The sequence below is a fragment of the Urocitellus parryii genome, assembly GCF_045843805.1.
Source record: "Urocitellus parryii isolate mUroPar1 chromosome 13 unlocalized genomic scaffold, mUroPar1.hap1 SUPER_13_unloc_9, whole genome shotgun sequence".
In the NCBI taxonomy this organism is placed as follows: Eukaryota; Metazoa; Chordata; class Mammalia; order Rodentia; family Sciuridae; genus Urocitellus; species Urocitellus parryii.
The window spans coordinates 3,246,443-3,259,490 of NW_027551777.1; the positions used below are offsets into that span (position 1 = coordinate 3,246,443).

Genomic DNA, 13,048 nt, shown 5'->3' on the forward strand with positions numbered 1-13,048 from the left:
CTTTCTGCTAAAAAGGGTGAAACACCAGTTCTCTCACCGACCCTGGCACTTGGGTGCGGATTACCCTAGAGACAAGCCAAGCGCGCTTAGGCGCGCGCGCGCAGCTGTGTGTCACTCAGCTGAGGTCTGCGCTGGGTAAGCCCTAGCGCTGGCTCCAACCTAGCGGGTCTGGTGCGCCGGCGCTGGAGTGAGCCCGCTTCCAGGTGCCCGACTCTCGGCAGGCACTGACGGATGCCGAGCATTTTTTTTTTTTTTTTTACGCCCCCTCGCCTTTGCTCTCCACAGCCATGAATCTTGGCGTTTGCCTTTGCGTGCTGATGGCGGTACTTGCTGCGGGCGCCCTGACGCAGCCGGTGCCCCCAGCTGGTGCCGCAGGCTCCGGGGTGCAGAGGGCAGAAGAGGCGGCCAGAAGGCAGCTGAGGGCGGTGCAGAGGACAGACGGGGAGCCTAGAGCGCACCTGGGCGCACTACTGGCCCGATACATCCAGCAGGCTCGGAAAGGTAAGGATGCTGCCTTCTTGTCCCTCACTTCTGTCCCTGTTCTGGACTGTCAATCCTGTCCTTCTCTAGAGCCCACCAGATGAAGATATCCCTTTTGGGAGAAAACACAGACTAATGGGATTTCCACCTTCCTTTCCAGAGTTCCACCGCACCTGAGAGTATAGTTTTGAAGTCCTCTATAAGCAAATCAAAATGAGGTGTAGAGAACTTAATTTATTAGTAAGGAAAACGTTCTTAAAAATCTTTCTCTAAGCTAATTTTTGGCACAGTGTTGCTGATTAAGCTCAACACCATTTTATGAAAATGCTTTTTTTTTTTTTGAGATAATTACTAAATCCTGGAAAGGGGTTCCAAATACACTAAACAACCTCTTCTATTAATGCAGCTGAACCAGGAGCCACACAGATGCAGACAGTTGGAAACTCTCTAGCAGGAAGTGATGGATGCTGAAAATACTTGAGATCTGACAAAAACAAGTGAGAATAGGTCAGTTTTCACTAAAGTATGTAATGGAAGGAAAGAACAGGAGCATTTTTGAGTTTTCCTTGACAGTGAGTGAATTGAAATAATTACACATGAGATGATTTAAAAAAAAAAAAAAAAAAAAAAAAAAAAAACTACTGGAGAGATGTTCCCTAAGTCAGTTTTCTCAGCATTCCTTTTTCCAGGAATACGGTGATTTAGCAGTTTCCTGGCTTAGTGCCCTTTTCCTGGGCCTGACTTTCTCATCTGCAAATAGGAGGCCAGAGCTCCCTGGAGCCGCGGTTGGCTCTTTGTGTGATTCAGAGGGACGAATCATGATTTTTTTTTCTCCCAGCTTTATCCACAATGATACTGATGATGGACACTGGCTAAGGGGCAGTGTGCTAAACTAGATCAACAACTGAATTAAAAACATCCAGCAAACACTGCCAGGATGGCTGAAGGAAGTGACTCCTTTTCCATGAGGTTTTACTCAATTGGATTTGAACTTTAACTCATGGCTTGAGTAAAGAGGAAGAAAATGGAGGGCTTGGCTTTCTAGAGTCTTCTGTGGTTTTACATGAAGATGACATTAGAAACTTTTTGACAAGGGCCTTCAGAGGGAAAAGGACAGAAGGTGATTTGTAGAATTGCTCAAACTACACCTTTTGTGTTCTTTCCTGAGAATTAAACTGAAAGAATGGAAATACTAGTCAGATGACAGAAAGTCTGACAGTTTGGAAAATTCCTTCTGTTTGCCTATCTGAACGTAATTTAGAATCTGCTCACAGATGTGGGTTGAATTTCAGCCAGACAGTCTGAGTTATCCTAGGCTATTCATTGAAATGTAGATCTCTCTCCAGCTTTAGGAAAGACCCAAGAAAACCAGTTCTAGGGGTGGGGTGAGCTACTTGCCAAATTATTTCCTAGAACCAATACCCTACCAGTGGCTCTTACAGCATAAATCTTAGATGGGAAGTTCTTCCAATCCCCTCTTTCAACACCCTCCTGTCTTTGCCTTCAGGCTGTTGGGCCAAAGGAACCCTGGTGGGAAGAGCAATCACTTGGAAAATAAGCTGCCAACACCCAGGATCGGCAGAACTAGAAAACAATCATGCTCTTCGACTGACAAATAAGATGTAGGAACAAATGTCCTTGAATATTTTATATATTTTGAGATCATATTCGATTTGACTTAACACTAGAATACATCAAAGGTTCTAAATGACAAAATGTGTTCTTTAAGCAGTGTGTAAGAGTTTATCATTAGGAACTCTCTACAGGGTTCTTAATGGTTTGGGGAGAAGCAGTTCTAGTAGAGAGTGATTGGGGAGGCATCTAGTGGCATAGTGCATCTAATGGCATTCAGTACACACTTACCCATGACCAGCAAAGCCCCAGTGTTGCAGCTGTTGTCTCTCTCAGACCTGAAAACATTTCTCTGCACAGTAAGTATTATCATGCCCATTTTTCCCATATGGAAGCCATGGCTCTAGAAGGTTGAATAACAGTTTCTGCACATCTAAGCGGCAATAAGACTGAGGTTCTCTAAGCTCTGCTTCCCTAGAGTGTCTGGAGGCCATTTGGCTTCCCAGCGGTATTATCTGTTCAGGATGTTAAAGTTTAAAGAAGTCAGACCCTTCATTTTGACTCTAAAAATCAGTTGTAAGTCCCTACTCTGTGTAGTTGGTGAATGAAGACTATAGTAAGTACACCCAGGTGAGGACAGAGCTGTAGAATGACAGCTGTACACAGTGCTCACCCCAGCAACCCTGATTGCTTGCTCATATTGAAGCTGTCACTTTGCTTCCACTAGATGGAAATTTGGTGAGCTACTTTGAACTTCAGCATTATAGCATTCGTTATAGGATTATATTCATTATAGGGTTGTAGCATTCGTCATCAGAGCAGGCAGGAGGATGGGTCATATTTCCATGTTACTGTCCATGGAGAACTGAGTCTGCAGGTCTTGCTGAATTTAAGGACAAATATTTCACCATAAAATGTCCTCAAACAGTTAAACAGCAGGGGCCCTTTCCCTTCTGGATAGGCTAGGAATGTCTACAAAAAGGGCTCAAATGTGCTGTGTTGACTTAGCTCCCAAACTGGGAAGGGATGGGGGCAGAGAGAGAAAGGATGGGGATGTTGTTATTCTGTGTGGTGTGTCGGTTTTAAATGTAGCTGGTTAATTTCATTACCCATTATGACAGGATAACTGCCTCTGAAGGGTCACTTGTCAGTAAACAGCACATATTTGGGCTCCCTATGCAGGAGCTGGCAAGGAGAGCCTCATGCAGAGGCTACACACCAACATCTTGAGAGGTGGAGACATGGTGGCCCCCCAACACAGTGGCCACCAATGGGAGGTCCTCTATTTCTCTACTCAGGAGCTGGCCTGGACTTTGCCCATTCATGGCCCTGAAGCGCCGTGTTTAACCCTTCTTTTGCACAGATCACTGTCTGTGATCTCTGAGAGGCACTGTGTCACATGCCTCCCAAGCATCTACCTTGTCATACTTCTGCCCACTCAATGGGGGTTCTAGGCAAGAATAATCCTGTTCCCAAGGGCATGGTACCCATTCAATTTCAGTTATTGATTTTAGGTCAAAATGTCTGACTTCATTTACCTCTTTTATTCTCGCATCCTTCTTGGATTATTACTGAGATGCCAAGATTTCAATCTGATAGTGTATATTTTTCGGGTTATCTTTATTTTTAAGAAAAGAAAGTAGCTTTCAAATTAATAATTTCAAAACATTGTTTGATTATCATTGGGACTTGACCCCATCTTTTAAAGCCATTCCAATATCAAGATATTGTGATTGCACTACCTTAAAGCTCTCTGGACAAGTTGGGTATGGTCAGGGATGTTAAGCAATGAAATTTAGAAATGAGCAAGTACTAGGGAAATTCTTGCTTTCTGCTGAGGGCCAAATACACAAGGAAAATACTGTTAAGGGTAGGGGAGACAAAGAAAAATTGAGGCAATTCCTCAGTTTGTATAAGGCAGGACAAAATGAACCCATCTAAATAACCTGTGAACACAAAACACACCCATAACTAGTGAACATCACTTTTATTCATTTATGCAGACATAGGTCTTTCTCCTCTTTCATCTTTGTCTGTAATACCTTTAAGAATATAAATGTATATATTTGGCCTTTTCTGTTGTTTGCCTTCACAAATTGAACTGGTTGTATTCTTAGATATAATGCTCTTCTTTTCTTTTTCTCTGTCCCTTGTAGCTCCCTCTGGCCGCATGTCCATCATTAAGAACCTGCAGAACCTGGACCCCAGCCACAGGATAAGTGACCGGGACTACATGGGCTGGATGGATTTTGGCCGGCACAGTGCTGAGGAATATGAATATCCCTCTTAGAAGACCAGCCTCCATCCACCTGACTTAGAGGAGGCAGAATAAGAAAACAATCATGCTCATAACTCATTGTCTCTGAAGTTTGACATTTTAAGTATCTTATTTATTAAGTTCTCAATGTGAAAAATCCTTCTATTAAGATTGTCCTGTGCAACCACACACCTCAGCAGAATTGTGCAATTGAAGAATATGATGTTTCCTAACTCTGTGACTTCTGGTCCTAACATGTTGCTATGCTATTAAAGTGATTTCATTCTGACTCCTCATTCCTTGAATCTACTGAGGGTCCTCAGACCATGCAAGGAAGGAAGTCTGATCTGCAGTGCCCAGGGAATCCCTGCAGTAGATGGTCCCAGACACAGCTTGGGAAATGAGTACTAGGCATGGAGCTGACCCCCTGCTGAGGCAAAGTGGCTGGAAGGTGTCCAGCAGAAGTGCCTTCTGTGGTCAGGTCTATAGCCCAGCCCTGAAAACCCTGACTCCTGATCTCTTTTGCCAATCCTACTGCCCGCCATAAGTTTTCTCTCTTTAAATAAGTTATAGGGCAGTGCCTTACCCTGCCTTTGCAAGTATTTGATCATTCCGTGGCCTGTGGCACAGAGATTATTGTCCTTCCTTTATGGATGAGGAAGCTGTCTCTGAGAGGTGAACATGACCAGTGCACCTACCAACTAGAGTCACAGACTTGAGGGCTTAATGTTCCTGTGCTAGTGGGACCTCTGTCACTCTTAGCACTTCTCAAACTCTGAAAGTGCACAAGATTCACCAGAGTACTCTCATTAAACTGTATATTCTGATTTAGAAAGCCTGAGCCTGTTCCCAGGAAGTTCCCAAGTGGTCAATGCCACAGGACCCAGCGTTTTTGCTGGAGTAGAGAAGAGCCTGTGATCGCTTTCCCAAGAGTTCTGCTGTTTTTCACTTAGTAAGCATATTGGGAGGACTCTGGTAGTTATCCAGAGCAGAAGTCAATCTGTCTGTTGGTCCTCTATAGCGATCAGTAAAGGGAACAAGTGAGTACACAGGGACACCAGAGATGATCTAATAACTACCACCCACAGTGCAGACAGACCTTCCATGCCTCCCAGCCGAGGCTCCAACAATCTCAGATCGTCAACCAGCTATGGCTCTAGGTCTGACATAGAACATGGCAGCACAAAAAGGAACTGACATTGAAAACAATATTGGCAAATATATAACAGGTCCCAGAGGGACTCTACCCAGACCACCATCACTGTGGATATTCAGTGCACCTTCCTTAAGGGTGGAAAGAGAATGGCAAGCAAGTCCTCAAAGAGGGACCCCCAAAAGATCAAGACAGTGCAATTTTTAAACTTGAACTGAAGTTAGGATTCAGTGTAGACTCCAAATAGATAGCACTCTATATCATTCCCTGCTAAGGTTACTACTTCATTTATTTAGTCCCTGCCATTTGGTTTCCAATCACCTCATATGTTAGGTATCCAATTCCCATTCAGTCCAAAATATTCAGATGCTTGTGTTTTTAGCAACCCTCTCCAGCAAAGATCACTATTTTGTGGGCATGTAGAGGGTACTGGGTAGGTATGGGGATGGCAGCATGACCCTGTGTGGGTACACACACGAGTGTGGATGTGTATTGTTTGTGTTTTATGGAGGGCATGATGAGGAACTTAGAATTTAATATAAAATCAGTGGAGAAGGGATGAAGAAGGTCTTATCTGAATTACTGATTTGTGAATCATCAAGGAAGTAGGTGTTACGTTTTCAAAGGTAAAGTCATGGCTCATATAAATTTAAAATCAACACATGTCAAAGCTTCCATTAATAAAGGAACTAGTAAGATTTTACCACCATTTCAAAAGGAGAACTCAAGGACAGACACACACAGGTAGTCAGGATGGGGAAATGATTTGCTAATATACTCAAAACGGATGGGCTGGGGTTGTAGCTCAGTGGTAGAGCACTGGCCTTGCACGCGTGAGGCCCTGTGTTCAATCCTCAGCACCACATGAAAATAAAGACGTTGTGACAATCTACAACTAAAACCATATTTTAAAAAAGAAAGAAAAGGTGCATACGGAATGCCCTTCAAAAAACAAACAAACAAACAAACGAAAAACAGGTTCATGACGATGGGTCAATAAAATGCCATGTTTGGAATGTTACCCAGAACAGACATTATTTATGTCTTCAGGGGACAGTTTTTTCTTATGTTTCTGTTTGCATTACTATCCATTTTCTAGGGCTTACCTAGTGTAAGTAGCTCAAAGACAGCTGTCAAGAGCACTGAAAGAATGCCCAGTAATCACCTCTGCCCTCTTCAAAGTCCCTTGGAAATTTTCCTAATATGGAAAAGGGAAGGAGAGAACAATCCCTGGCCTCCTCTTAGGTACTGGACGCTGTACAAAGAAACTCATGGGCATCAGCTCAGGAAACTGTCCCAATCTTCCAAGGTGATCATGATCCTGCTTCTCCAAGAGGAAACCAGAACTTCAAGAAGCTAAATGACTGATGGATCCATACACTGCCCACAAGTGGCAGTGCCAGGATTTAAGCAGCTTGTGGTTCCAGACCTCAATGAGGAGATGCGGAGCCTTGGAGGAGAGCTGGAGCCTTGGAGGAGAGCTGGCGACTTGGAGGAGAGCTGGAGCCTTGTTTGGAAACTGTGCCTGCACAGAAACTGCTGAATCACCATGAGTGATACTTCTGGAGCCTTTGAGGGGATCTGATAAAGCCTCCTGGGAAGGGGTGGGAGGGAGCCTAAAGTCCTGCTTCCCAATGCTTTCAGCACCACCTCTGGCCACCTTCTAACTGCAGTGTCCCTGCTCTCACCTCCATGCCACATGCTGTTACAGGGACCCAGGAACTGGCATATCCCGGATCTTCCTCAGCCCTCGGCAGGGGGATCACATGGAGCTCCTACAGTTGAGCTGAGCAGCTCTCACAGAAGCCAACAGCTCTTCAAGTCCCACTTGAGAAGGATCTGAGGAACCCATGCCCACCAGAAAGCCCTCCCCTCTTCCCCTCCCTTCCTCCTTCTCTTCCACTTCCTTTCCTCAATCCCTTCCCCGATCTCCTTCACTTACTCCTCTCCACCCTGTAATAGTCCCCTCTGATATACATATATATATATATATATATATATATATATATATATATATATACCCCTCCTTGTGACCCAAACTATGGGGATCCACTCTTCTTGCTGTGGCCTATGATCATGCTTTTGTCAGTGGGTCTCCAATAATTTGCACCAGTGCAATCCTAGATCTGCCTCTTTCTTTAGTCTCACTGTATTTTGGGAATGGTTTCCATACACTGAAACCAGATTGTTCCAGACCACCCCTGTAAAGTGGAAAGTCCTCTGTTCACATTATTTATCTATTCATGGGACGATATGAGAATGAAGATAGTCGTGTCCAGAGTTTGGGGTCGCAAGTATTGTTCTTCCTCTTCTCCAAACTTCTTACAATATTTGTAGATCATCCTTCTAACAACTATGGCTCATATTCTCCTCGTTGTGACAGTTTACAGAGAGACACAGAGTCATAAGAATGGCCCCCAAACTACTTCTTCATCCAAATTCTTTACTGAAGAAATACCCCAGGTCTCCCCTGATGATTATGATAATCACTGAGTTTTGTCACCTGGGTGGCTACCCAGTGTCCACCATGTTCCCCTCCATGGCTGTCTCATTAATGCCAGGAAGCCCCCTGAAAATACCACCTCTGTGGGCAGAGTATTCCATCTGCTCTGCCCATCCCCAGGTTCTGGCCCAGTGTCTAGAGCTTCTGGTGATTCCTTCCTCAGGGTGGGAGCCTGGACCACACTACTACCATTTTGTCTTTACAGTTTTTAAGAGTACCTATGGGGCCTGAACACCACGGGACGTTTTCCAATAAGCACTCGTTTTAGAGACACTAGTCTCCCCGGTCAGGAAGTTGAGCTGCCACTCTTCACTCCTGCTGGAATGTTTCCAAAATTGGCTTCTGAAGGTCACTTTGCTCATCCCAAATCTCTGCATTTACCTTGCAAATTGAAAATAGTCGCCTGAGATACATGAGTGGTACATTCTTGATGCCAAGGGGCCACCAGTTCAACTGTGGGATGGAGCCCAGACAAACCTTTCTGTCTGAGGAATATGATCAATCCCTTTAGAACAGGTTTGCTCCTGTGAATTTTCTTAGTTTTCCTTCACCAGAGAATGTCTTTATTTTCCCTTCATTCCTGAAAGATATTTTTGCCAAATTTAGAATTCTAGACTAACTTTTTTTTCCCTTTAGCTCTTTTAAAAATACTGTATTCCTTTCTATGACCTCTATGGTTTCCAATGAGAAATCTAGAGTCACTCAAACCATTTTCCCACTAAAAACAATGCCATTTTTCTCTATTTTCAAGATTTTCCTTTGTCTTTAGTGTTCAGTGGTTTGATTGTGGTGTGTCTGGGTGTAGATTTCTTTTGCTCTGTTTGTGGTCTGTTTAGGTCTTAAACACATACACTTATATACATACATACATATATACAAGCCTATATGTACATATATAAGTATATATATATGCACATACAAGTATGTGTGTGTGTGTGTGTGTGTGTGTGTGTGTGTGTGTATTTCTCTTTCTCTGGGATCTGATGACACAAATGTTAGACATCCCCTCCTTTTTTTTTTTCTTCCCATATGTCAGAGAGGCTGTGTTCATTTTTTATATCCTTTTCTTCCTCTCTATGATTTATATTGGATAATTTCTATTTATCTTCAAATTCACTGACTCTTCCCTCTGTCGTTTCAATTCTGCTAATGATTCCATCCAGTGACTTCCTTTGTTTGGCTTTGTATTTCTAAATTCTCAGATTTCTACTTTTATCTCTCATGTCTTTGCTGAGATTTTCTATTTTAAACTTTGTTTCAAGAATGGTCACAATTGCTCATTTGAGCACTTTTATCATAGCTGCTTTAAGGACTTTGATAATTTTAACATCTGTGAAATTTCATCACTGGCATCTGTTGACTGTCTTTTCCAAGGACAATTTAAATGTTCATGTTTTGTTTTTTTTGTACACTCAGTAATTTTGATTTTATATTCTGGACAATGTGAAAATTATATTATGAGACTGCAGCTTATTTAAATCTTGTAAAAAAAAAGGTGATATTTTTATTTTAGCAGGTTATCCACCTGGTCAGGTCCTGGCATCAAGGACAACCCAACCTTACATGCTCTGATGACAATGTCAGTTGTTTTCAAAGAGTTTATACTCCTTGTTGGCTCCATTTCAGGCATTCATCAATCACTCATTGGCCAGGCTGGGAACTGGATGGTGATCTCTCCATTACTTCAGTTCTCAAAGTCTTTGGTATGCTAGTTAGGACCAGATCTAAACATGTCTGGCTGCAGTGGAGTAGCGACAATAGGAAACCTTGGAGTTCATAAACACATGAAGGTCCCTTTCCTCCTCTTTAACCTCTCCAGTGCTTTGTGTTCTTTGTGTTTTTTCCCTTTTGGGTCCTTCACTTAGAAACTTGGGGTTCTGGTTACTCTGGTCTGCTTCACATTGCCATATTTGGGGCCATGTTCAGGTCTCTGTGGTAGGAGAACATAGAGAAAAAAAAAACAACAATGAGCTCACCCTCTTGAGATGGCAATCCTTCTGATCAAACAGCAGGTTTGCCCTTCCTCAGAATTTTGGTTCTGCCAGTTTCATTACTGACTGCTGCCACCACAGACATGCTCTATCTAGAGAGTAGAGAAAGCTAAGAAAGGAAGAAAACCAGGAGCATTCATGCTCTCTCTCTGGGCATTAGTAGTCCCAAATTTCACTTCTTGAACCAAAATTAGGGGACTTCTCCCTGGAGCCCACTTGCAGTCTCCTGCTCTGCTATGTTCAAACCAGAAGGACACCAGAGTAGGTGAAATATAAACTCACTACTGGCTTGATGTACCTCCTTTTCTGGTCTTCTTCCCCAATCTGCTTGCTGCTCTTTTCCTTCCATTGTCTTCAAATAGCTGATCTATGTAGTCTCTCCTGGAACTATCATCAGCTGGAAGGATGTGTGAAGTGTGCTTACTCTTATCTTATCTGGATCCAAAGTGCTCATGTTTTTAAATATGGAAATTTCCCATAAAAATCCCAACTTCTTCTCAAAGTCTCACAATGATGATCCTGCTTTTCAGCAGGATAACAATATGGAGGGCAACGGTTGGCATGCCCTCTCTCACAGAGCAACTTCACACGTTGTGTTATTTTGCCACCTTATCTTAGGGGAGATTGAAACTAATATTTCCAGAGGGAAGCTGGGTGGGTATCACCTGGGCTCAGCTGCATATCTGCCTCTTAGTTCATCAGACCTTTATGTTGCCAGCTCTTTCCTGCTTTCCCAGCCTCTAGTCCAGGTTAATTTCTCTGCACTCTGGCCCAAAACCTCTTCTACTTTGCTCTGCCCCTTGTGGAGTCTCTGCCTAGATCTCCCTCCACCTCTCTCTGCTCCCTTTTATGTTGGTTCTCTCACTCCTGCTCCTCACTCAGGACCAAGGCTTAACTCTTGAGTGATTAAGTCCAGCTATGCCTGCTTGGACTCACCCTATGGTTGTCTCCCTGTCACCTACCTTTGAGAAAGGCACCAGTACAGACTTTGGGGCCTACCCTTGGCTTCTCAACCTACCAACCAAGTCTTGGCAGGCTCTGTTGGGACTCTAAAATATTGATGAAATATTTTCTCAAGATGTGCTGAAATTTAAAACCCCAGTCATTCATGGTATCATGATCTTCTGTAAGAATGGGAGGCTTTTCTATTGTCTTAATTTTGTGTCCATTACCAGGACTCCCAAGATGCTTCTGGTTTGGAAATTTTCCAGAAGGAACAAGAGTTACTGACAAATGAAATAAGGCACATCTAATTGAGTTCCAAGAACAATACCTTTTCTATCTTTTTCTTCTTGTGGCTAATATGCAAATAGGAACAGGTACAATTAGCAGTTGTTCAAGTCATACCTGCCCAGAATCCCCTGGGCTGCAGCCAGAATGATTTCAACATGCTTGATCTAAGTCCCGTTCCAGAAAAGATTCAATTGCTCTCCCTTCTTAGCTCACAGGGACCGTTTTGAGCCCTACACAGGCTCAGCAACACACACAGAAATGCATCTGTGTGCCAGGCACTGTGTTGATGTAGCTGGTACAGAGACACAGCCACGAGGTGGAGTCGGAAGAGCTGGCAGTTGAAATACAATGCAGCAAAAACTATGAATGTAATGAGCAGAACAACAGGGCTGACTGGATGAAGAGGAAGCCAGTTAGTCTCTGAGGGTATCTAATCACCACTGTGGCTCATTGGAACCTGAGTGTCTGTGAAATTTCATACTCAGTAACTTACCTAACCAGAGAAATGGACCTTGGTTCTGCTCCTGCAGAAGACCACAGCACCCCCAAGTGGACATTTTAAAACCACTTCTCCAGGTGCCAACTTCTTTCTGTTGAGGCACGTTGTATACATTGAACTCCGAGGGGTCCAGGCTCATTTCTTCTTGCCACCCAATCAGCTGAAATATTAAAATCAGACAATTCAGGACCTGAAACTCTTTTCTAAGAATGAATGGTTGGCTTTATAATTTTGTTATTTTACTTTTGAACTTTTAATATGGCTACCAAAAGACTCCTGAGTTAGGAAAATCATCCAGTGAAACTGAATATAGAATAAGGATCACTGACATGTAAAATGCCTTTTGTAGAATTAAAAGCAAGAGGGGGGGAAAATCCTCTTCAAGACAATTTTAAGACAACTTGGTAGCTATGGTTACCTCTAATTAGTGAGCACCCTATGCTTTCCAGATTTGACTGAAGGAAAAGTGAAAGGAAAACCAATACCAAATAAGTTAAAATGCTAAGCTCCACGGAGTGCATGTAGTCTAGTATTCTGAACATAACAACAAGATCAAGTTGGCTAATAACAAATCAGCCTTCTCCATCTTCACCTTCACTTTCTCTGTCTCTCTCTGCACAACAGGGACTCATAAACTCAAATGGGAAGTTAAGAAAACCTCCATGAAGAAGGTGACACCAGAGGTCAGGTGCTGGATAGGCAGCTCATAATAGAGTCACACTGGTGCAGAAGGCCGAGCTGGCTGAATTAAGGTGAAAGTACAGAGTGTCCAGAAAGGCTCCTCCTTTTCTGTGCTGGACACCAGGCAAAGGAGGCACCTGGCTGTGGTCCCCTGACAAGTGTCCAACAGACAGTCTGTAATTACTTGGATTTGAACTTGAACAGAGAGGGAAGATCCCAGAGAACTTGTTCTAGAAAGTTCTTCAGGTTTCATAGGAGATGGGGGCACAACACAAACAGCACATCCACACACAAAGAAAGAAGCCAGGAGGAGGCATCTCCTCCTCCACCTCAGTCCCTTGGCCCCTCCTAGAGCCGAGATGTTGTCAAAGCCCTGTCTTCTGACTGAATAAGTCTCCAGCAGAATCCAGGCTGGGCCACACTTATAAAAGAAGGACAGAAAGCTCCTGTGTCTCTCTCTGAGAGGTTTCTCTCTACTTCGGGGAAGAAGGACTTCAACTTACAAGTGATGAGCTAGTAAGATGGGTTTCCAGTGAACACCAGAAGCTGCAGTTTACAGAACCAAATGGTTATTCTCTTCCTGACTGGAAAACAAGTGTGGAGTTGGAGCTTGAATAAGAAAACTTTGGCCTCAATTGGAACCTCTGCAGTATACAATTTTTTTTTTCATCCATTCACT

At 43.4% G+C, this 13,048-nt stretch overlaps 1 protein-coding gene across 1 annotated transcript; it reads left to right on the plus strand.

Moving 5' to 3' along the window:
• Positions 1-287: 287 nt before the first annotated feature.
• LOC144251477 (cholecystokinins-like) lies at positions 288-4,342 on the plus strand. The gene is made up of 2 exons (XM_077794360.1): positions 288-501; positions 4,209-4,342. Exons 1-2 carry the CDS (start codon positions 288-290, stop codon positions 4,340-4,342), a joined length of 348 nt encoding a protein of 115 aa, XP_077650486.1.
• Positions 4,343-13,048: the final 8,706 nt, after the last annotated feature.